At 34.8% G+C, this 27,008-nt stretch overlaps 1 protein-coding gene across 1 annotated transcript in view; it reads right to left on the reverse strand.

The window, feature by feature from the left end:
• Positions 1-27,008, reverse strand: part of NBAS (NBAS subunit of NRZ tethering complex) — a 180,774-nt gene that overhangs the window by 72,587 nt on the left and 81,179 nt on the right. The window contains exons 39-42 of the mRNA XM_062573114.1: positions 25,413-25,489; positions 24,720-24,857; positions 6,704-6,933; positions 3,842-3,952 (exon numbers count right to left, since the gene is read on the reverse strand). Of these exons, the coding sequence (XP_062429098.1) occupies positions 3,842-3,952; positions 6,704-6,933; positions 24,720-24,857; positions 25,413-25,489 (556 nt within the window). The remainder of the gene's footprint in view (positions 1-3,841; positions 3,953-6,703; positions 6,934-24,719; positions 24,858-25,412; positions 25,490-27,008) is intronic.

Raw genomic sequence — 27,008 nt, forward strand, 5'->3', positions numbered from 1 at the left:
CCCACCCGCAAGTTAAAAGAAGGTTTCCTGTGCATATGCACTGGACATATGTCTACTTTTACAAACAACAGATCTTCTGAAGACAACACTGAAAAGCTCCATCTCAAGGATATAGGTTTAGGTCACTGAGGCTGGTGTGTTGTCAACATGAGAAGCTCACAAGAATTTGAATGAAAATATTGATAATATTCTTGGATGAGAAAGAAGGTTGAGAATCCCACAATTCTGTCATTCACTATATATGTACTGTATATAAAATCATTATATTGAACTTTCAAAAGTGGTGCTAACATTTTTCTAGTATTCTATTTCAACTCTTAAAAAGTATAAAAATAACACAACTAGCCTTAAAACAGATATTGATGGAGTTCAAATGAAAAAAAGTGTGCAAATTTTAACACTGTTTTGTTACTCACAGCTTAAAAAAAATTAGAACTCCCCGGTATAATACTTGTATTAGAAATCTGATGTCATCTAATCTCATTTGAACTTTTCCTAGCTCTTAAATTGATTAAACTACAATTTCAGTCTCTTTTTTTCCTGAATAGTAATGTCACAATAGTATTTTTGTTCAATATCCAAGTAAAATATGACCAATTTTCATTCTTAAAAATGATTTGCTTATTGTAAATCCTACAGATGCAACCTTCTGTCAGTTTAAAATGAATCTGATTGTGGGGAAGAGTTATTTTTTAGATAAAAAAGAATTCTACATCTAGAACTTAACCCACATTTAGGTTATAAATCTTGTAACTATTATTGTCAGATTTTTAATTCTTACTATTTGATACTTGTTCTACCATATTAATGAACTATAATGTCATATTTTAAACTCAGTTCATAATGTAAGCCAAAACAGACAGTGAGAACTGATATATTCCTGTGATATAAATATGTATTTCCATCCATATTTGAAATTCAAACAATAAGCTAGATGGGCCTTCAGTTATGCTGATAGAATCTATAGAGAGAGGTTTAACAGAGAGGGTGAATGTTTGTTTTCCTCTGGGGGTGGAGAAGGGGAGAAGGTTCATTATGTTGTTCAGAAAGATTCTGGAATAGATTCTTCAACAGGTAAACAAAATATTCCTGTTTCTAAAGTTAAAAAATACATTTTAAAGAATTCTTTAATCAAATTAGATGAGATTCTCCAAAAGAATCAATTACATTTCCAAAGAACTAAAAAAACTCTGCATTTTTATTTTAACGGTTTTCACCAAACTCAAATTCACAGCACAACAGAAAATCATGTGAGAGATATCTGTCACCAAATAATTAACAAAACTATATAAGTGCTTCTTCTGAGTTTCTGCCTATAAAGTGGCTTATAGAAAGACTACACAATTGTTGAAAGACACGAAGTCTTAGAATAAACTTCATTTCAGCATGAATGCATAATGATGCCTGCATTATTAATGTCATAATCCCAAGACTAAAACATACTGTAATGGCCATACACTGTCAATCAACTTTAAAATGAGATTATGATACAACAAAAACATATTCAGTGTGCATACATCACACTATTAAACATCAATTTTCAAGACCTTTTGGAATTTCATTAGGAAAAAGGTCCTTATTATGTATTTCACTGACTTTCGCATTCTATGAATACTAACTCACAGAGGATAAAACAAAGAAAGTGATAGAGAACTGCTGCAAAATACCTTAGGTAACACGCTGGTCCCAGAGAAGTCAGCTGGTTCTGGTGGTCTTCTCTACACTCACCCCGTTATTGACAGGTTTATACCTTTAATGCCTATTCTGCTTACAGTGCTACGTAATTTGAGTATCAGAATTTAGATGATATGACTTCTCTGTTTTTTGGAGGGAGAAGGAAAAAATCTCATAATGTTATTTCATCTTGTCAGATCTTGCACCAACATCTATGAGCCTTCATTCTTTTATGCCTCATGTTTTATAAAGTAACTTTTTAATGCTTTTTAATTAATAGTTAATATTGAGAGGTACAGGCACTGCTACAGGCTAAAGCTGCTTTTACAATCTCAAATTTGAAAGAAACTAGACTAATTTGGTCATGTCTTTCAGAATAGCAGATGAGAGCTGCTACACTATAGAATCACAAAACAGTTGGGGTTGGAAGGGACCATGGAGACCATCTGGTACAATGCCCCAGCTCAAGCAAGTTTAACTACGGCAGGTTGCCCAGGACCATGTTCACTTGGATTCTGAATATCTCTAATGCTAGAGACTCCACAATCTCTGGGCTACCTTCTCCAGTGCTCAACCACCCTCACAGTGAACAAGTGTTTTCTTGCATTCAGATGGAGTTTCCTGGGTTTCTGTTTGTGCCTTTTGCCTATGTTCCTGTCACTGGGTACCACTAAGAAGGGTTTGGCTCCCTCCTCTTTACAATCTCCCTTCAGATTCTTATACACATTGATAAATCCCCCTGAGCCTTCTCTTCTCCACACAACAGTCCCACTTCTTTCTTGTGCTAGGGAGCCCAGAATTGGACACACCACTTCAGAGGCTGAGTGTACAGAGCGCTCTACATCACTGTCCTCTGAAAGCACTACTTGGGAAAGCAGCTTAGGCTTTCACTGAATGTTATCCATCTTTCAAGGGGCTAAATGTCATTGGCTGACTGACAAGCTCAGCCAACTGGCTGCCAAACTTACAAACAAGCAAACAAACAAACAAACAAACAAAACCCAAAACAAACCCACTAAGGCTAACTGTGGAATGGAAAGCTTCCTCCCCTCCCAATGCCAGTGAATGGGCAGGCAAAATCTGGTACTCTAGAACCATTCCAAAGAACTTTAGTAGAACACTTCATAGAAAAGTCCTTTCCTAAAAAATGAAACTTAAGCAAACAGCATAATGAAAGTGAGAAACTCTAGTAATATACTTATTTCCTTTGCTATTATGTAGAAGAGATGGCAATAAACAGCAAAAGTCTGATACTACTTCCTACTCCTACTGAAGAATGGAAGAGCAAACTTTGTGAAGAGGATCAATCTTAAAAAAGCTTGTTTCATAAGCGCAATGTGCAATTACTATCTCCAGCTAAAATTTGTAAATAAATAATTATAAGTCATTCACTCAAATCTAGCCCTTGCATCATTTCAATTAGCATGAGAAAAATTTATTCACTTTCTGAAAAAGTGTTCTCTAAATTTTAGTTTCTGAATACTTATAAATTTGCATGCGTTTGGCATTATCGTTAGCTCTTGCTACCAATAACTTTATATGACTTCATATCACCTTCCTAATGCTTTTCATTAATTTTCAAATCTGTTCCTATATCATGGTATATGCACAAAGGAGAGTAATTAATGGACCGATTCATGAGCTCCTACCGGATTGTACTCCCCCTTCTCTCTAAAACCTTCACAATTGAGTTTTGAGCTTTCCCTGAATATTGTCTTGCTCTCTAAAAGAATGTGAAGCATCAGGCACTACCTTCTCACTACGTATTTTAACAGAAAAAAACAATCCAAACAGCACAATACATTTCAAGGGACTGTAATAAATAAATAAATAAATAAATAAAGAGATATGTTTCTGTTTGGAAGAAAGCACTAAGTAATCAAAGTCACGGAAACCTGAACACTGAAACAAAGTCCCAATATACTCGTAAGAACAAGATGCACAGCGATGTCTAGAACTTCTATCTCTGCCCATAACAGTGATTTTATGGCTGGTTACAATACCATCACACTAAAAAGCTGGAAAAAAAAAACAATCTATTGCAACACGTGAAGTATGAAACCAGAAATCAAAATCTGTATCCAATATACTGACATTTTCTCTTGGATAAGGATATATAACCATGTAACAGAACTATTAACTAATTTAAAGGAGAGAGAGAACTTACCCACTGTCAGAGAATAAAAATTCTAGATGGGTCATATAAACTTCCCAAAGTGGAACATTATATCGTTGAGCCAGAGAAACAGCAATTTTGTAGACATTTTCTTCAAGAGTTCTTTCAAACAAAAGCCATGAATTAAAATGAGAAAAAGCTACAGTAAGTCCCTTAGACACAACTTGAAAATAAATATTTACATTAGAAAAGTCATGATTTCTTAGGAATGTTTTTTTCCTCTAACATGTCAAGAAGTTAGATATAATCCCCTATTTTTATTCACAGTTAAATAAAAATACTTTAAAGAATTTTTTCATTATTTTATACTTAGTATTACATTAAAAAAAAAAAAAAAAACACTCAAAATACAACAGAGATTTCCAAAGACAAGAATCTGATCCACAGATACTAGTTTCAGTGAGAGTCAGGACCTGCTTACAATTACATCCTAACAGATTTGTCAAGAACTCTCTCTCTCTCTTTCATTTATTTATTTTTTTATTCCACTCAATCCAATATATCACTACTATGATTGCCACAGATTTTGCAGAATTAAAATAAGATAACGAGTGGAAAAGTAACACAGTACAAGAGCACATAATGCTGAAGCAAACTGCTATTGAAAATACTGGCTTTTGGATTATAACTACTAGCCTTTGGATTATAACTACTGCCCTAAGAGTAAAACAAAAACCCCGTTTTGTATAACTCAGTCACATCATACAGTCAGGGGCAGCTCTTCCCTCACGGCAAGCAGGATCCATTCCCCTTAGAAATTTTTAAGGCTTACTAAAATCCACTGTCTTGCTGTTTTAAGAACGGCGTGCAGTGGCAGCGTAAGGCAACTTTTTAAGGGAACAATATTGTACAAAAGGAGAAAGTAATATGATATTCATTATCAAGATAATATTGACAAAATGAGAATAACTGTTTTTTTAATACACTGGAAAGCCAGAAAAGATGTCTATTACCTTGTAAAGAACTCTTACTGTTTCATACCCAGCCTGGACTGCCTGCCTGCCAGTAAAATCCACACTAAATGGTACTGTGCTAGCACATTTTTATATATTTCTTGTGTGTTGTGGCCAGATTGGTGCAGAAACAAAATGAGGAACAGTTTTTGTGGATGGTTCTCATCTCTCACCACTCTCTACCCACCCTCCCCCACAACAAATTAAGTATTTGAAAATATGCTTAGTGAAGTAGCACTCAGCAGGGTTTTTGATGGCTATTTCCAACCTCCAGAAATCTGGTAATTTGGGCTTATCGTTTTGTTCACTTAAACCTGTGTTGTATTACATATGTGTGCTCATAAATGCCTTCTACAAAATTTCCTGTTGACATAAACCAGGTACAAAGCAATAGAACCAATACTGGATGCAACCATGATCAAGGGGAACAAGATCCAGTTTTCTAGTCATCCATCTTCAAAAGATGATTAAAAAAAAAAAAAAAAAAAAAAAGATCCAACTGGAAAAAAATGAAATAATGATTTATGAGAGAAACTGAAAGGCACTTGGTTTATTTGGAGTAGCAAAGTATAATGGAAAGTTACTACTGTTCATCCAGTAGTGGCATCTACATTGCCACTAGAGCAGAGCTGTATATCAGAAGCACGCACCCCAGTTCAGAAGCTAATGTCACTAGTAAGGGCTGGAGTACATTGGCAGTGGTTTTATAGAGAAGCTTCTCATCTATTTTCTGGAAAGGGATCTACCTTATATTCACCACAATCATTCTGAGAACCTAATAGGCACAAGGCAAATTATGACAATTCAGATCACTTTATAATTGCAATTTTTTTTAAAATCAGTTCACTTGTATTAACACGGGCAAAAAAAATGTTAAACAAGTATTTATGATAAGACTAGGACTAAACAGGTATTAATTAGCTACAACCAACTTCTGATTTCAAGTCAAAATAATTTCTAATCATCAAAGAGGCAGTTTCAGAACAACCTTTTAACAGAAGCAGCAAAAGATTGGAGACCCAGAAGCAAGTTAAAAAAAGAAATGGCTTTCAAGTTATAAAATGTAAAAATTCATTTGACCTGAAGTGACCAGGACTTTAGTTGATTACGCAGGAATTCCCATTCAGTCTTATTCTATTTTCCTTTATATCCTTCCTGGATATGTTCTGCCTTTATCTTGCCCAAATAAGTCAAAAAGTGCTTGAAAACTAACTTTGATTAAGTCTGCGAGGCATCTAGATCTTTAAATGTTTGATAAATAATGCATAATAAGCTCTCATGAGACTGCAACAAAATATGGAAGACAAAACTGATGTTATTTTGTTCAGTAGTTTAGCAAATTGCTTACTAAACTCTAGGAAAAATCTTTGTAAATAAGATACCATCTCTTACAGGTGTTCCTGCAAAAAGCACCTAGTAAAAGATCCAAATCATAAGGCACTTAATGATAATTCAAATACAGTGAATTTATCATTTACATTCAGTATTGGAGGGTGTTTTGTTTTGGTTTGTTTTTTTGCTATAGTTTATATATAAGCTTGGGCCTATCTTAATAGATCGTAAGGGGAGAATTACACAAGATGAGAGGAAGAGATCAGATCTCTACCTGTGCTCTTATTTCATTCATCCTTGATGAACTTTAATATTAGCAATTAACGAACAAGAAACAAGTCCTCCATTAAATTTTACCAATTCATTTGTTTGAGTAACATTTCATTTGCCTGGAGGAGTTAATAAAAACATCCCCATTCATAAAAGCATTCCGCTATAAATAGCCAAAACAACTGGTAACTTATCAAGCCACCTAAAGGTCAGCGTTACTGAAAATTTACTTAAGCCTTAAGACTTGAAGTAGCTTCATTTAAAAATAAAAATTATAACCAGAACAGCCATTACTTACTCTGCCAGTCCTAGTATAGTTTCTCTCTTGTATTGACCATCTGCTGTAAACCTCTGCACATCCACCCCTTTGCCAAGCCCTTGAAGGACCTGAGCTTGAGTAAAATCCAGCAGCCGTTCATTGTAGTAATGCAACTGATTTATCAAAGTTGCTATTTCTTCGGGCCAGTCTGCATAGCTATACTGAGTAACATGCTTGGTGACCATCTTAATCAGTTCTTTTGGATCAGCCTGTGAAATTAATTAAAAACAGATTTTAAAAAATGTTAATTTCAGTAACAAATTTACCACTCGAATTTGTCTGATGCTCATAATTGAAATATTTCTTTGTTATTTGATAAGTTTCAACTACAATGGAATCCAAAATTTTTTGTAATGGGTATTCTCTACAACTTTGAAATCTGTCCCTTTGGAATGTTTCAGAGCCATTCTATGTGCTAAAAAACTTATGCAAATTTACTTAATTAATAAGAACTTCACTGTGATTGAATTTGGTTTAAAACCCCTTAATTTTATTAACATTGTAAGGCAGTCAATTTTTAAGACACTTCGATAGCGAGAAAACTTTGCAAATCTCTCATTTATAAACACTAATAATCTCTCCATTATAAACACTACAATTAAATTTATTTGAAAATAGAACTCCAGAAAATTTACGTCAAGAGCAAGAATGGAGTCAATATTACAAATTGTTAAATAATTTTCTTTAATTACTGGTTTTCTGGTACAGTTTTATTTTATAGAATAAATAAGAGCAATAGCTTAGTGTTTTAAGCACTCAAGCTTGTAAACTACTTGTGAACAGCAGGAAGTGTTGCAACATCTGAAAATTAAATATAAAAGGCCTATGAGTTAATGGTCTATGTCTGTTCATTTTGTACATTAACAACTGAGACACTCAAATAATCTAATATTGACCACCTATGGATTAGAACAACATTTGTTTACAGAATAAGTAACTTATCTGTGATGGAAGTTTTCTAGTATAGAAATCATACACTAAATGCATATTTAATCAACCACTAACTTCTGCAGTCAAAAACCCACATATCAAAGCAACACTTTAGAATAGGAAATGAATACAGTATAAGCATTTCAAATGGAAAAGGAACCTGTATGCAGTAGGGAGTTTGCAATTATCTTAGAATCTGGACAAAGCATGTTGAGACATCTGCACTTGGTGGTGGTGAAGTACTTGCGATTTAAAATGAATGACTCAACACTCAATACCTTGATTTTCTCTCCTCTACAAAAAACGAGGCCACCAGCAGTGTAATGCCCCCGAGGTAGCACTGCGACTTCTGCGTGGCACCCACTGAGGAAGAAGTGCCACCTACAGCATTACCAGTACATTTGTTGAACCTCACTGCTTTATAGTAAATAATTACCAGGAATGCCAATGACAGTTGGAGTATTTCTAAAAGAAACAACTCATGTAACTGCTATGTAACTGCTGTGTTCTCAGAAATTCTGTTGAGTGCACTGGACAAGTATACTTCACTTTTATTAACAGAGTGATTGAACCTTGAAACATACCTGAACTTTTCTATGACTTGCTGCTCATTCTGAATTAATTTTTTTTCAAGTCCTAGATGATAGGCTACTCATCAAATCATATTATATGCTACAATACATCCTTCTTCCTCTCCATATAATATTTTCTGAAGCCCTCTAAACATTTTGAAGTAATTAATTACATAAACATCATACTGCTTCAAAACATAACTGCTTCTCAGTACTAGGTTCTCTTCTATTTTTTGAAGTTCTGAAATATGTTAAAAAAGAGATGGTTCAGAAAAGTAACATAGGAATGATTAAAAGGACTTAAGAAACATACCCTATAATGGATAAATCCATCATTAATAAGCACAATAGACACAGAATTGAAGGTATTAAAGAATAATTTGATTATACCCTGTTACCATGTATAAGGCAAAGATAGTGCAAAACCTACACTCTTCAATGCAGGAGATAAAAGTATGATTATCTGACAGCTGGTAAATTAAGCAATATATATATATATTCAGACTACAGACAAAATACAAGTTTTAAATAGAATTTCCTTATTACAATAATTTTCCAAGGCTTGTGCTGGATTCTTCATCATCAGAAATCTTTAAGTAAGCATTGTCCTCTTTTTCCCCCACAAGACTTATGCTTTGAGCTATCACAGTTTCTGAAGTCAAAAATTAGTTTAGGGAAATCTACAGCCTACCTCAAAAACACGAGCTTATACTATTTAACTGCGGTTAGACTTTCTATGTTTTGAATCTGGCCCAGGTTGCAGTTTTTTGCAAAAAGTAATTACAGGAATCATGTACTATTTTTCTTCTTTTACACTCGTCATCTGTTTACAGTCTGAAAATGCGTTCTTAAATAACAATGATGTTGCCTATGTACAGTTCATTAGGCATTCAGTACAAGCTCTACAAGAAAACAGAAAAGGCTAAAAAGCGTTCAGTATCCAGCTGCATACAACTCGCATTTCATAATTTCAAATATTATTCATTCTTTTACATCTTCACTTTTTTAAAACACATCTGTGAAAGAAATAAGAATAATTCTACAACAATTAGATATCTAGCTCAATTAAACATGATGTTAGTTTTAACAAACAACAAAAATCATTATAACTGTATTATCTGTATTTAGAAAAGTCTTAACTGTTTTTGACTGAAAAGCCTATAACAACTGGCTATTAATAGCAGCTATCTATGAAGAAAATTAGTAAAACATGATAAAGGTTGATATTTACTCAACATTCATGGTTTAGAAGTTCCCTGGATTTCTTAAAATTGTAACACATATCTACATAAAAAGTCTAAAATTTAGTTGTGTAAAGACAAATGAGATAAAGACGATGAGATAGGAAGGGCAGAAAAAGTCATATCCAATTTGTTTTCTTTCAAATGATATCTTTAAAAAAGCCAAAAAGAAAACAAACAAACAAAAAAAAACTTGACTGCACTGTTATCTGTGCTGGCTTTTCAGATGCTTTTAGATACTGGAAGTAGCGCCTACATGTCCAAGTCCCTAGTTTGTCAGGTAAATCTCCTCTCGTACATTTAGACAGCTGTTTGAAGAACACTGCTTGCTCTCTCTGATGAGCCACACCAAGGCTTGTCTATTTTAACTATGAACACAGCAGTAAAAGCAGACTAAGTCTACAGTGAAGCCACTACAGTTTATGCAAGTGTGCTACACTCTTAACTTGTGACTGCTAATAGTGTTGGCAAGGCAACAGGAAACCCGCTCATGAACTCTCTGCCCATGTATTTTACTTCTCTATTGGATGTGTGCTAAGTTTTCTGCTGTAATAATGTTGTCTTGGCAATAGCGAAGCAATCTAGTATACACATGGCTTGGAAATAAAAAGAGGAGAAGAAAAAAAAAAAAAGCAGTCACCTACATAAAGCTAATTTTACTTTCATAACAGTAGCTATGACTTAACACCCAACACACGTTACTGTCAACATTACATCAGCCACTTATGACTGATCATCATAGACACTGCAGTTACCAGTAAGAATTAGCTGGGGATCTAGGTCCACCTCACTAGACGTTGTAAGGTGATATCCTCTTCTGAACATACAGATACATCCGTGAAGCCCTTCAGAATCTGTATATTACCGTGATACGATAAAAACCACATTGGTTTCAAAAACAGAAAAAGGTCTTGAATTTGTATTCAGACACAAATTCCCTGACCTCTAAAATTCAATACATATTCCCTGACTTCTAAAATAATCTTCAGTTTGTAATTTATTTGGCAAAGTTGCTACTTTTTCATCTTTCACATAGCTTTAAAAATAGTTAATTCAGCCATACACTTAAAAAAGAAAATCAACAACACCTCCCCCCACCCCCTACCCCCAAAATATGAGAATATGAAGTCCGCTTCCCTCCTCTCTCACTCAGAAAGTGGCAACAATTTTACAGCTATTAACAACTTGGTGTGGATCATCAGAGAGAGCAAGCAGTGTTCTTCAAACAGCTGTCTAGACGTATGAAAGGAGATTTACCTGACAAACCAGGGACCTGGACATGTAGGCACAACTTCTAGTATCAGAGCATCTGAAAAGCCAGCACAGATAACAGTGCAGTCAGGGTTTTTTTTTGTTTGTTTGTTTTCTTTTTGGCTTTTTTTAAAGATATCATTTGAAAGAAAACAAGATTTAGCTTTCTCACTAAACAAGTTTAGCTTGTTTAAAAACTAAGAATCTCTCAAATTGTTCCAGAAAGGCATACTGCTCTTTTGCTTTTGTTTTCAAGTGTGAGTGAACTTCAGATTTTAATACAACAGGCAAAGATTAGGAACACTAATGAGAAAAAGTAATCACCTAAATTAATCTGCTCATTATTACCAGAAATATCAAGCACATGTGGTGGACCTTTCCGGATTAAAGTTGCAAAATATTCCCATCATCTTTTAAACTTAAAACTTTCAGTAAAGAGCAGAAGCTGCAACTACAGTGAGCCACAGGAATCCAAATGGGAAGGCAGAGGATCCTTCAGTTACATCAAGATCCATGTAATAACAGATTTGTTTTAAAACATCTTGTAAGTAATCCTAAAATCATGCTACAAATAAAGATATATATACACCAAGCAAAACCCTAATAATTAGCAAAACTAGGAAATGGCAGCACACTGGCAAAGCAAGACACCAGGGTGTGAAATTCCTGCTACGCACAGACGCGCCTTGATCTCCATCCTGTCTCTAGCTGTTATCAATCTGCAGTGCTTCAAAGGAAAGCAAACTACTCCTCTGGAAAATGCTTATATTTCTGGAAGATGAGGCGAGTTTTCTCTAACCCTTACAGCAACTAGTAAAATTCTGTACCTAAGAAACTCAACAGACTATAATCTGATACAGACAAATACTACTACTAATAATAATAAAAGTAAAAGCTGTATTTCTCAAGTATTGAAGTAGGAAAAAGAGTTTACAAGAAAGAGATGGTTTTTATTTTCCTGTTTTTTTTCAAGGCAAAACTCATCTCTCCATACGATAGCATTTAATTAATTAAATCCATGACAATTCTTAAACAAGTCTGCCAGAGTGTGAAAACATTACCCTAGACAGAGCATCATAGTAATTGGGTGACCTATCTTCCAGACTACAGCTGTCTCATGTCTGATCTGCTCAAAGCAAAAGATGAAATGCACAATTGAGAAAGAAGATAGGAACATTTCAAAAATAAAAGCTTTATTGTCACATCATTGAAGTACAAGCATAAATCAAGTTTGTTTGTCTTCTCACTGCTACAGCTACATAAAACGTTGGGTGACAACAGAATGCTATTTCAGGATCAGCCTTCACAGTCATTTTTCAAATGAATACAGAAAGCAGCAAGTCTCTTCACCCACCACACCAGGTCAACTTATAAGGATAACTATTAGAATACCTTATATAAGCCAAAAGATGTTTCAGGAAAAAGATGCACAATCTAAAAAAAAAAATAAGTAGAAAACAGCTAAGCATTTAATAGTCTTCAATTATCAAAATCTTTAGGTATGTCTGCTTTACAGAATCACAAAAAAATTGAGGTTAGATGGGATCTTTACAGATCATCTGGTCCAAGCTGCCTGCTCAAGCAGGGTCACCTAGAATATGTTGCTAGGACCATGTCTACTTGGGTTTTGAGTATCTCCAAGATCAGACTCCACCATCTCTGGGTAACTTGTGCCAACGTTCAACCACCCTCATAGTGAAGAAGTGTTTTCTTGTATTTAGCTGGATTTTCCCGGGTTTCAGTTTGTGCTTGTTGTCTCTCATTTTCTCACTGGGCACCACTGAGAAGAATATGGCCCTTCAGACACTTACACACACTGATAAGATTCCCCTTCTCCCTCTAGTCTTGTATATACTTCTATATTCAGAACAGTAAAACAATTTTAAATTTCAGATTTATAATTTTCTATGACCCATCGTCAGTTTTTGTCACATACTCTAATATCTCATGTATATTTAAGTATAATGACTTTAAAACCTATTTATACTCAAAAATGCTTGTTACCACAGTACTGTATAAAAGTGATGCCAAAAGGCTGTTTCACACTTATTCAAAAATGTAGATATGGATACTGTAAATCTGGAAGTGGATTTACAGAGTCCACTTCCACAACTTCTCTTCTTTCCTTCCTTAATCCTCCTCCTAGATTTCATCTAGATTTCTCTTTCTTCCCAGGAATGGAAACTGGATGCTCTATAGCTTCATTCCAGATGAATGAATAAAGTAAATGCTCCTGCATCACAGGTTAAAAACTCCTGACACTCCAAGTGGTCAAGTTTAAAATGCTTCTGAACATCTTGCTCATAATCTAAATGATGTCATATAAAACAGATTATACAGGCAGGAGTGAATGTGAGGACTCAAGTCCTAATCTTCTTAGAGTTTTAAGACTAGTACTAACTTGAAAGAGTTGTTTGAATTTCCAGGGAAAATTAATAAAAAACAAATAAGTGTATTTATACTCAAATTAACACAAACTAACTCATGATGAAGAATAGCTAAAATCAAAATAGTTGGTAAACTATGGAAGGAACATGAAAACTCAGGTAAACAGTTCATAGAAAAGCACTTGCAATTTCACAGATATTGGAACTAATTATTTTTATTCCAGAAATTCTGCTTCGTCCCACCACCAGGGAATAAGTACCTAGAATAACAATTCAAATCTCAAATGTAAAATAAATGACATTTCATTTCACGCAAAAATGCTTTGTTTGTTTATGAAGAGAAATAAGTTGAGAATACAAAATTTTAAAATGTCTGGAAAATTATAATATTTCAAAATAGGAGTCTAAAAAGAACAAATTTCAGTTATTTTTTAACGCAAGGAATTTTTTGTGTTTTGAATAAGAAACACTAAAGCATAAATATTTGAAGACTGAAATACTTGGAATATAAAGACAGCATACTACACTGTTGCATGAAGAACATTATGTGGGGGAAACTAACTGGATCCTATAAGGATAAAATTTATCCAAGTTCTAGTGTGAATAAGGACAGGATGTAAGTGGAATCCTAGAAATCTTTTTCTGTAAACAAAGCCTCAAAACTCAGACTGAATGGAAAGAATTGATGGCTAAACTGTTAGTTTTGAATTATAAATCAGATGTTGCTAGCACAAAGCCTTACAGTAATGTCACCTGCTGTTTTCATTTATATTTCAGAAATTACACTAAATGATAGTACTAGAATTCAAAGTGGTGGTGTTATACAAAACCACGTTCTACCAGAATTTTTTTTAACTCCATTTGCAAAGGTACCAAAAAAACACATGTAGAATTAATAGAATACTCAAAAATGGGGAGAAAAATGCTGTTAATTTTAATTTCATTAATATATTCTGTTTTAAAGTCAAACAACCATGACAAAATGAAGTCACAGATTGAATATCAAGATACCTGCAATATTTGTAGAATCCTGAATGCTAGTATCAGTTTGTCACTACCAATTCCTTTGAATTTAAAGGTATTTGAAGATATTTTATGGCAAATTCCAGAGTTAAAGAAGAAACTTAGCTACAGAAGTAACATATGACCTTTTAGGAAACAGCTGCAGCAGAATTAACAGAGTGATTTTAAGTGCAAACATAAAACCTGAGATGTACGTTAAAACAACATATATTGCAATACAGAAATCCGTATTGCTGCAGAGACGATAATAAACAAACAGATAAATAAAATCTAAGGTTGCTGCTAGCAATAAAATATTTAAAAAAAATTTTTAAATTTGTCAAGGCAGTTGCTTCCATAATTATGTTAAATGACTTATGTTTGAATATTTGAACAAATTGCTCTGATGCTCTGTTTCAATGATTTTTTGCTTCTTTTTCAGCCAGCTGTTCTAGCAAGAAAGACATAACTTTGTCCCAAGAAAAGAGATTTTTTTTTTTTTTTTATCTTGTATTCTCTTACAAACAACCTATTAATGGGTTAGATATCAACAATTCAGGTTTAGGCTGAAAATCTCATCACTTCACTCCACCTGAAATCTATTTTAATGTACGATGTATGAAAGTTTAAGAAGTCAAGTGAAAGATGACCTCTGAAAATACAAAATGGGTACATTTTACTCTAGTGGAAGAATTATTACATAATTTTAAGTAAAGTATAGTATATTAACTCATTCCACATTTTCAGTCTTCAGTCTTTCAGCATGACTCTCAGTAAATACTGTCATAATTTAGGTAGTTATCCTAAACTTCTGTTCATCTCCCTTTTCTCTAAACAAACTTTTAATTTTGTTTATGAATGAACTATGCTGTGGATGCTCTTTCAAAGCATGTCTTTACTCTTAATATATCTGGTGTCAGATACAGCAGCATACAGACTTCGGGAAAAATAAATGACTAATATAAAAATTAAGTACAATGTGATAGCATTTTAATTTTCTAAGTATAGTATCATTTTAATTTGTATAGTTACTCAACCAGATACATGCACGTGCTTCTACATTTTAGTATTTTAAAGCTTGAATATAAAGTATCCAGGAGCTTCCTGATAAAACAAAGCACCTGTATCTTCCCTTCTCTATGATAATTATTAAACTAGCAGAAGTCAAATATTTTCTCATCATAATCTTGGAGCACTGCTAATATTTCTGAGTAAGAAAACATGTATTTTTCAATGACCCCTTCACTTTTTGCAATATAGATTTTTCTTGAAAGTTTCTTAGGTTAATCTAAAAGTGTTGAGCTGATTCAAGACAAATTAGCATTTGTCCTCAACTCTACATGCACACATACATGCACATACAAAACAAAAAACAAAACAATCACTACAGACAGAAAAACCAACTCTCAACAGAAATTCAGCATTGTCTGGTGCTCCTAAATTACTTACGTTACCAATCAAGATGAATAATATTTTGTTAAAATTTTATGTTCTAAGCTGAACTGTGTTACAGAAAATTTCAACAGGAAAAAGGAAACTATAGGAAAGTAAGGCACTTCAGGTGACTATGGATAAGTTAGGTACTTTAGATCTCAAAGTACAATTCTACCTAAAGGGTAGGACCTATTGATCCTTATTCACAGTCCTTTCATTGAATTGATCCTGAAAATGGTTTAGAGACTCAATGACAGAGATGTATTTTTTTAAGTTCAAATAGGAAAGTGCCTCAGACATTTTTCAGCTTAACTTTAACTCAGTACTAGTATCTTGAATAAGCACAGAAAATACAAAGGTCACCAGGCTCTGAAGTCATTTCCAAAAACTGCTTTTGACAGGAAGCGCATATTCAACTTTAACTACCCACTCTTTAGAAAATTTACTGCTAGAAAAACAAGATACTTCAGAGATGGCATTTGTATAGGCAGGCCTGTCCATTTCCAATGGTGTTTTTAAAACTACTTTCTTGGGTTTGAGCTTTTTTGTTTGTTCATTTTTGTTAAAATTTGATTTCATTTCACAGTCAGTTATGCTATAAGTTATCCTTATTTTTCTCAGAAGTTTGGATAAAAGAAGACAAGCAATGCTGATTTTTCTCTTGTAGAGGTTTTTAATTGTCCCTGTATAAAAAAATGATTTACTCTTTAGTTTAGTGTTCCTTTAGGGAAAAAAAAAAAAAAAAAAAAAAAAAAAAAAAAAGAAAGACCCCTCCCCCCCCCAAAAAAAGTTTCAAGTATATATTTTTAATATTTTTAAAAATCAGTTTTGCAGTCTTGATAGCAATAATGGCAATTTATGCAGAATAATCCTATATTATCTTCAATTTCTAAAAATACTGTAACCTCTGTGTCTATACGTAACCAAATTTAAGGAAGTATGTGATCATTCATTTATTTAGCAGCAGTTCTACATTAGCAAAAAGACGTACATAAACTGCACATGGAATCATCATTAAGGCTTTTAAATGTAAATATTCTTATTTCTTAGGAGTGAGCTATGATTCTAACAATGATTTTACTGTCAATTTATTTTCCTGATTTCTTAATGTAATGAACATACAGTAGCTGAAAGAAAACAGTTCAACAGATCATAAAAGGATACAGAACCCTTCACCTCTCTTTCCAGTTTTGTTGCAAAAGGTACAACCTTTTGTAACAAGACAAGATATACATGACATCAGACAACCAAAGCAAAGCATTCACCATTACGTGACAGGTGCACATACGAGCATACAAAATGTAACAGCAGCTTATTAGGATATGCACATTGATCTTCTGGGGCAAAAGTAGAGATTAATTATAGGGGGGAACCAACCCAAGGACACTGCCATAGCAATGAAGAACATCTGCTGAAGATTGCTCTGTACCTGAACAAGACTTCCATTTCACAAAAGGCAAAAAAAAAAACATTATAATACTACGGTGCTGTATGATGGATAAAGTATGATGGATGAAGCTCAATTACAATGTCAGATGTCCATGAACTAACAAGCAGCAGCCCGCTGTGTTAACAACTGCCTACTGAGGCTTTCTGAACCCAAATAACACATTGTCTGGCAAAATAAACATGTCTCTCTCAAAATTTCCCGCTGACATCTTTTCAAGCATTCTTATCACTTCACATTAACTGATAATCATCAAAACCTTAAGTTCCTCCAGCCATCTCTTATCCCACCTACTTCAATCCATCAACATTTTTCGCTTTGCTTTTCTCCAGCATACGACAAACCTTGCTCATGTTTTGCCTCCTTATGGATTACGCACTGCCAAAATTCACGTATAAGTGGAAAAAAGTGAATTGAAAGAGAAATCCCTTTTGGATATCTCAAGGCTCATTCAGAATGTCTCTTTCCTATGCTTCAGAAGCCAGGGAGACACTGAACAATTAGAGATTCATACATCTACAATATTACAGATAGGCTAGCCATCCAGTCTTCTGATATATCAAGATTAACTAGATCAAAAATTAATGTTTAAATGGTAAACATGCAATATAATTTTTCACTATTCTTTGTTAATTCAGTAGTTCAAACCTGTTTAACATATACCCTAATTATCTCTCTGAGATCACAAAACAAGCACTCAAGTCACTTGAAGGAAAATTCCTTCTCGATATTACTGGAATCAGTGCAAAGATTAAATGAGAAGTCCAAAAAAATCAGGTTCTAGCAGAAGCATACAAGTGCCCTGAAGATATTATAAAGCACAAAAAGCAAAAACGTAGCGTATCAGACATTCAAGTTCTTCCAACATTATAAAATAATTCAGAAGTGCACATCAGCTGCATAAATCCCAGAAATTTTTGTTCTTTCTTACTTGGAAATTGTTCTGGATCTTATCTCATTGGAAGTTCAAATCCAAGTCACTAACTGTAGTAGAGCTAAAAATCTACATTTAACATACATCTATATTTGATGTATATGGCAATGTGCCACTGAGAACAAGTAGCAAGGACATACTATTGAATAGTCTAGTAGGCAACACAATCGTTACATAAGCAGTACATGAAAAATAGCTTGCTGAAATATGAAGTGGAGAGTGTATGCTTCCAAAAAAGTTCTTCTCTACTGTCACTCTTTTCAAAAAGTAGTAGCCTTTTCATCTAAGGAAGTCTAGAGGTTCATTAAGAAATGGTCTGAATGAAATAAATGACAAATGGTCAGCCAGCAGAATTCTATTTAATTTGGGGTCTCTTCAAGAGAGAGAAAATTTCTTTGGGATAAAACACTCAGACTTAAAATTTTCAGGTCAGAAAACAAAGCAGTCTAAATTCTGAGCTCTACGCAGCTCACTGAGGAAATTAAGGCACCTATCATGGGGGCAAAGACATGAAAAGGCATGAAGAAACAGAAAGCTTGCCCAAATGAATAAAAACAAGAAAACCCACAAAACATGATAGGTCAAGTAGGAAATTAAAAGGACAAAAAAACTCTGAAAAATATCTTACAACAAATGGTTAAGCTAATATTAAAAAAAATTGAAAAGTGACTCAAAATCAGGAAGCCACCTAGAGAAGTGGTATGACCACTTGGCGACAAGGTGTCAGGGGAGCTCCTGTGAATAAATCTATAGTAGAAGAACTCTGTGAATTCCTTATGTCAGCCCTTACCACTGAAGATACCAGAGAGAGAGAGAGATATAAAACAGAAGAGTTCGGTCAATTAGAAGAAAATAGAGGGAAAGTGACAAACTAATTGGATAATTTATGTGTTAGTATGCCACCATGACCAGATGGCATTCACCCCTGAGTTTTCAAGGAACACAAGCTGCAAGCTTAGGTGCATCACCGAACCTTACAAATAACCACTAGGCCAGAATGATTGGACAGAAGTGTAACTCCTGTCTAAAACAGGAATCTCGAGGGGAACCTGGAACTACAGACCAGTGAGTTTTCAAGTCCATCACTGAGCACATGCATAAGCAGTTTGGTGAGAAAGAGTCAGCACAGACTCTGTAAAGGGAAGCCTGCCTCATTAACCCACTAGAGTCGTATAAGCATATGGATAAAGGGTATGCCACAGACAAAACGCAGACAAATCCTCCAAACAAGGAGGCTCCCCATCAAAGTTCAGTCAAGATACTTAAGTTACTATAAGACTGGAGAAAAGGCCCTTTTATGGACTGAAAGCTGGTGAAAGGATAGAAAGCTTAATGGTCACTTTTCTGGGTAGGGGAGAAGACAGTAGTGAATTCTCCAGGAAAAATTATGAGACTAATTTTATTCAACTTCTCTGTCAATAACCTGGAGAAGGGCTAAGTAATCAATATCTAAGTTTTCGGATGATAGGAAGTTCTTTTAATTATTGAAGTGTCATGCTATATGTCAAGACTACATGTCAAGTGTTTGGACTACTTTGATTTTTAAAAAGTTGATCCAAAATCAGTGTTTAGCCTGCCACTTAAAATCATGGTGCCTTCCCTCTTCCTCATTCTCCTTCCAGTCAAACTGCACACACAGGAACATCAGTGAGGAAGTATGTGTTCATCTCACTCTCCAATTTGCCTTCAGAACCATTAGATGTGCACAGAAACTAGGAACAGGAGCATGTACCAAATAGATGCACATGTCTCAATTTTTAATGAATAATAGTATCTGACCATGTATAAGCAGTGCTAGGCATAAATAGCATCATGAAAAGAAAATGCAGCTCAGGCTGTCCTAAAACAAGAAACAGTGTTTAGCACAAAGTAGTTTTGGGTGAATAATAAAAAAGTAATTTTAATGTCATATGAAAGTAAGGACAACCCAAAGCCCAGTAAGAAATCTTGAATTCAATGCAGAACATAAAACAGAAGATCTAAACAGTGAAGGGAAGAAATCACATTGCCAAAGAGAATTTGCTAGTTGCCAGCATCATTAAGTGAATAGAAAGAGGCAAAGAGGAACTAACTGTTCGAACCTTAGTAGTAATTGAGCTCAAAGTAGTAATAACAGCAAAGATCATCAGCAAATATCACCATGTATCAAATCTGCCAATTTGAGCCAATACAGAGCCCTATCCATTTACCATTTGCAATAGACTTAGTGCTAGCTAGAGTTTAGGAACAAAGAGCTGAATGTCAAGACAATGAGACAAGACTATCTGATGTAGTTTATCAGTTTTGCATATTAATGTTAATAGACTCTAGTAAAATTTCATGTATAAAAATCCAATTTGAAATTAAAAATATATTACCTATGAGTTAAGTTCACAGGTTAAGAATGAGGAAGGATATTATTCTTAATTACAAATTCAATTGTTTACCAGCATTAGATTTCTGATGAGAGATAACCTCATCTTGGTTTTATAGACTTATCTGTTACTCTGAACTACAATGCCATGTAATAAAGAGGTATTGGACCTGATCCAATAAGGGTAATACATATGGCAGCTCATAAGATCTGCCCTCTGTCCTTATACAATACCTCTGACAGTCCAAAATTTAAGTCATTATTAATTATGGCCGATCTTAAACACATAAGTGGCAGAACTGCCTTCAGAACTAAGTCAAGCCAGCAAAATTAAATCCCATAAGATCAACACAAACTTCTATATATCTGATTCCAAGTATAAAACATTCTTATTTTAACCTTGTCTTCGTTAATACAAAACAGATAAACACCTACCAGCAGGTAACAATTTAAAAACCATCCTACATGCTGTTTTTTCTCTATGGGAAAGGAGGTGAGAGAACAAGCTACACATGACAGGTATTTGTCATAGTTACTTAATGAACTTCAAGCCTACATGTATCATTGTGGTGAGGGCAGGTATAGAAACCCTCAATATAGCTCTACTGAGGAAGATATGAACAGACAGAAAGAGTAGTTTGCAAATAAAAGGAAAAGAGAATAAGAAACAGCAGTGTGTACAAAATACAAAACAGTTGTGATAGAAAAAGTAAAAGCAAAATCAGAAAAAAAAACTCTACTTTGTTTAAAAAATCCAAAAGAAAAAGTGTTTTTATGTGAGGTTAGAGCAGAACAATTCATAAGCCCTAATTTCACCTCTTATACAGAGCTGAAATAGAGGCTTCTCTAAGCAGTAGTAAAAGAGAAGCAGGTTAAGTATATAAGCACAGGTTCACTGTATAGGTGATCTGTTTCAGACAGTAACCCATACCTTCCTTCCCCGTATCAAAAGATAATTAAATCTGACCAGTTAATTCTGTGAAACAGAATTCCCAGCTTCCTTAACATCTCTTGGCATTATCAAAAGCATCCCAAAGAAGAATTATTGAGGTTACTATTTCAATACATTGTCCGTTGAAACCCAGAGAAGGACAAGAATCAAATATCAGCTTGTTGTTTTCTTGAAAGAAAATAATAGGTAAGGGAATAAGTAATAATAAAAAAGAACTACTTAAGAATTTTCTGCTAATAGCTTCTTCCCTCATCCATTATTAATAGCAAAATTCTCCATCCTCTCTTGTAATTTAGCAGTATTTGTTGGAAACGTTGCTTAAGGCACCAAGAATAAACCTGGTCTCCCAGGTAAGGGCAATAAAATACTCTTTTCCAAAACTATAGAAACACTTCAGCATTAGATTATTAGCATGAAGACAGGAAAATAATATATTAATTAACCTTAGGGTAATTAAACATCTTTATTCCTTTTTAGAGAAAACAAATCCCCAGATATCTACATTCTAGTCATTCATCAGATCAGCAGGATAGGACAATTGAAGAGATAAGCTGTTAATAGAAATAAAACATCCATGAACACATGCATGTGGGTACAAATGATAACACCAAGGCAGACAGACATCCTGATTTAGTCATCAGGATGATTATAGAGCTCTGGTGACTAGGATGAATAGAAATGATTTAACTGGTGTTCTCCTTTACATGTTGATAAAAGAGAACGACTCAAGCAGGCATCCATTCTGCAAATTAGGATCTGAATGTGTGGCTGCTGTCACCAGCAGGCTTTGAGAGTCTACAATCACAGGACACTTTCCAAAGAACAAAGACTACAAAGTCTCCATGACAAAGTAAGGAAAAAAACAGCTTAAGCAACAGGTTTCTGAAACTAGTGAGGAAGGCTTGAAATTAATTTCAATAGTGGGTGGAGACAAAAGCCTGAAGAGACAAAAGCCTGAAGAGAATCAGGGAATGTTGGTTGGAAAACAGCAGGCATAGGAGGCTCTCACATTCCCCTTCAGAAAGCAGGGGGACTAGAGCCCATCTGAACTGTCTGTATACACATGCAAGCAGCCTAGAGAACAAACAGGAAGAACTGGAAGTCCATATGAAGTCAGAGCTATGACATCAAGAGATTACAGAAATGTGGTGAGATAGCACTCCACATGACTGGAGTGCTGTGAAGGATGGAGTCAGGATATGTAAAGAGAAACAGAAAAGACGATGGGGTGTATATTGTATGCGAACAAGCAGCTTGAATACATGGAGCTTTTCTATGCAAAGGGTGATAGATAGGCTGGCCAAGGCCAGAAAGTGAGACTTTGTAGTGGATATCTGCTACAGATCACTTAAAAAAAAGATAGAAAAAAAATTTTCAAACAGCTGGAAGATCACATGTCCTGGTTCTCATAGGGGACTTTAAACTCCTTGACTTGATCTGGTGTAACATGGCAGGACAAGACAGATCAGGTTTATGGAGTTTGTCAGACACAGAGGAAGAAAAAACAGGGAACATGATATTCAATAGCAGACTTCTCTGAAGGAACCAAAACATAGGAATATTTCAGATTCTGAAGGAAGTGAGGAAGGCAAACAAGAAAAAGAAAAAGAAAGAGCTTGGACTTCTGGAGGCTAGACTTTATTTTTCACAGCAGCCTCCCATGCGACCTCACCTTAAGTTTTCTGAACAAGCCAAAGAGGCAAAGGAAACCTGGCTGATCTTGAAATCATAGACTAGGACAGCTTCCACAAAACACAGGATAGTTCAATTTGATGTGCAGAAATTAGATGCAGGAGTGGCCTTACTCAGCCACAGCGACCTGTTGCCAAGTCCTAACTAAGCTCAAAACCAAAGCAAAGATAAGAAATAGGGAAATAAGGATGATTTTTTTTTTTATTTCAGAAACACTACCTCACCCTTGGCATTGGTAACAACAAATGTATTCTCCTGCAGTATTTCTTCATTGCACCCCACACTGAGTATTAAGGCCTCTCTGTTTTGTTTTGTTTGTTCATCCTATCCACTCAGTTTCTTCTCACACAATTGTTTCCAAAAGATACTGTTTAACAGTAGTACTCATAAACACAGCACATACTCTTTTCAGCAAACAAACTAGAATCCACTGCTTATTATACACTCATAGGCAGTATTTTACCAAGATGGAATGAAAGATTCTGTTAAAAATCATATTGGTAGGAGATGAACTATCTGCTGCTGTTGAGAAGATTTTGATTATTAAATGACAATCTGAGTAGAAATAGTTGAAGCTTTAACATATCTGTCAATATTCTTATGACTTATTCTTTAGAAAGGCTACAAAGCTTCTTTCAGAAAATAAGACTGTCCATCTTCACTCATAAGATGGAAGCTAAAGTAACAAAAAAATATCTTTTTTAAAAAATCAAAGGTGTCTCACAGGAGAAAAACCAAGGCTGATAAGAAAGATATTTTATGAACCTAAATGAGTTCCTTGCAACCAAAATGTTTTAGAAGCTCCACAAATTCAGTCGTGGCCTAAGTTTTGTTAGCAGGAGGTAGCACAATGCAAATGTCCACAAGAGCACAAGAAGTTGCCCAGTTGCAGAAATGGGCTAGTATTAAAACTCTGCATATCAGAAATCACCTGGAACATGGGAAAAATGCCACTATCCCCCTGCCCCCGCTTCATGCCATGAGGTGATTAGTGAAAACTGCTTCTCTTCAGACAACTTGTGGCCAAAAGTGCTGAAAAATATACAGGACAGAGGCAGTTCTCTACCGAAGTAAAGAGCTGCTGTAAATTCAGACACGCTCTCTTGGAGTCTTTCCAAGACTCAAAGGAAGGGAAGAGCATTCAGTGGCCTGACTTGCACTCAGTTTTCAGGTAGGAATGACAGCTGGTGTCATTCAACTTTTATATTTCACTTCTTAAGATTTAGTGCAATATTTATTGATTTAATAACTGTCTTAATTACAGGTGACAATAAGAAGCAAAGCTGTACCATTTTAAAAAAACAGATATTTGTCAAAGGAAATCAACAAGTTAATCAACATAAATGAATTTCAAAAACAATATGTAATCTAAAATATAAAAAATTACCTTAACAAAGGCCATGGCAACTTTTTGAACAGCACAGTTCTTAACTTAAATGGACATCTGACTAATCTAAGAAAGTACTGTAGTATATGAATACCAAAAGATACCAAAAATACTACCGTATAGGTTATGCTCGTTATTTGCTCAATATTTATAAGCTACTTTTAAGATGGATAGGGCTGTTTACTAAGATGCTTGATATTGCGTATCAAAAGTGCACAATATACTCTTCCAGAAATTGTTAAGTACCTGTCTATTTACAGCATTGTAGAAGAATAATTACGCATAGCCTAGCAGGCTGTTCACAGTATAAGTCAGAACAGCTCCTTAGCAGGCTTAACTCACATACTGACTTTTCAAAATAGCTTTAATGCTGCATAATAATGAATATAGTTTTAAAAAGAAAGAGTACTAACCCTGTAGAGGGGGTGGCATTTGTCCGTGAAACATGGTGCCAAACGAGCATAGATCTGCAGGCTATAGTAATAACTTGCCAGCTGGAGAGATAAAGCAGAATGCAATTGCTTTTCAAAGCACTTGTTGGCATCTACCACCTAGGAGAAAGAGAGTATTTATTTAGATGAAAGAATTAGCAAGCATACAACGTTAAGAGCACAAACTTTCTACAAGCTACTTGCTGTGATTTAGAAATAGCTCTGATCCTACATGTTTTCCTGGCACAGAAGTAAAACAGAAAAAAAAAATAAAAATACCAACAAAAAAATAATTATGATGCTTTCCTCCCCTTGCTCTAACCACCTACCTCAAATGATTTTCAGACTACCCTCTGTTTCTTCTCCACCACAAAGTTGTTATCCATATTTCTGTACTACATTAGAACCATCAGTGTCAGTCAGATGGTGCAACCCCTATTGCAACTGAGAAAACATGTCGTTTCATCAGTGCCATGCTCATAACCCAATTCAAGAGCATTTGTTAAGACGTTCTGCTAAATGCACCTGCTCAAATCATTTATTTTTACTTTTTTTTTAAATGAAGGACATAAACTGTAAAACCCTAAAAGAAATTAAAATTTCTTGTAGAATTTTGTAGTCCTATAAATAGTCTTTCCTAGCAAAAGTACAGAAATCAAACCACTATCAACATACCTGGGGCAGTGCAAGCAGATAGGCAAGAGACAAGGCCATATCATTCGGTAAAGCATCGTTTGCCAGCTGTAGCAGAACTGCAAGACATAGGAAGGAGAAATAAAGCTTTAATTACTGACCCATCTAGACTTGACAGTTAGCAACTGAAATATTTTAACTATATTTTATTGGACACTAGTTTGAAGTACTCTATACATTCTTAATTAAACACCAATCAGTGCCATCCAGAAACAGATAATATGTAGTTAAACTGTAGCATAGCTTTACCTTGACTTCCAGGCAAAGTGTTTTATGTATTAACCAAACAAGAATGAGATACTGTACTAACAGATGCTAAACAAAGCCACTGAAACATCATCTGCACCAATTCACCACACAAATCTGTTGCTTGTAAAAATCAAGGCAATGGCATAACATTGAGAACACTGCAAGATACCAATAAGAATGATACAAAATGTCTTCTCCTCAAGCCTTAGCTTTAATTTGCTTGTCCCTGAACACAACAAGCCATAATAAGTGTCACATGAATAAACAATCAGTCAAATAAAACAAAACATGCATGGGAATTCCCAGAAAGATTAGGGATACAAATCGGCTGATTTGCCTCATATATATTGCAAAGCTTCACATAGAAATCCTTTAACTATATCATGGACAATTAAATCTAGATTGCGTATCAAACTGATGAGGTACGAACAGACTATAGATAACCTGATTTAAGTTCAATGTCAATGAAAAGGTGTCACAGGCTATAATGGGTTCATTTAGTAGTAACATAAAGGCAATAAAAAGAGAAATTTCCTTCCATCCCTGTAACATCAGCTTAGATGAGCTTAAATAAACTTAGAAAGCAAGCAGTTAGGAAAATGAACTGCAGTTGTTATGAACAGACTTTAAGCAGAAAGGATGGACAAACTGCACTCTGTGTGTGCTAGGTTTGGCCTTCCACTTCTGCTTTTCTGCCACTAGGTGAGCAGGGGGAAAAAAAGCAAAAACCCCACATCTACCAAAAATTGTGAATATAATGCTTAAAGCCAGATTAGCTAGTCTCTTTCAGGACATTTACATCTCAAGTGAAACTGGACAAAAGCTAAACAAACAAAACCGCTCCAAACAATAAACTCCCAACACAACCATTTCCTGCCAGGTACTGCAGTCAGAAATACCAGCCCATGGACACAGGAGAAATGAATACATCAATAAAGAACAATGATTCTAACCATAGGAAGATTTACTTCTAGTAAAACTGACCCCCAAATTATCTGCTTTTCCTCCACAACAATGTGATGATTCTGTTGTCTACTGTCCATTTAGAGAAGACAGAATTAACAAACTGCCAGGAGGCAAACAGAAGAACCAATGCACAGATAAAGCGAGCGCCCGTGGTCTGTCGGTTGGTAACAGGGCCTCTGCTTTACGCAGCATTTCCTTCTGAACTGAAACAAAATTTCACCATGGTTGCTATTAAAGTTCCAACAAACAATTATAGAATAGTGCCTGGCATTAAACTCTTAAGATTAGATGTCAGGGGAGTGGGGAACATAAATTATTAATTTTAAGAACTCCTTCAAAATTCTTAGAAAACCTGGACCAGAA

Source organism: Rhea pennata, chromosome 3 (genome assembly GCF_028389875.1).
Source record: "Rhea pennata isolate bPtePen1 chromosome 3, bPtePen1.pri, whole genome shotgun sequence".
In the NCBI taxonomy this organism is placed as follows: Eukaryota; Metazoa; Chordata; class Aves; order Rheiformes; family Rheidae; genus Rhea; species Rhea pennata.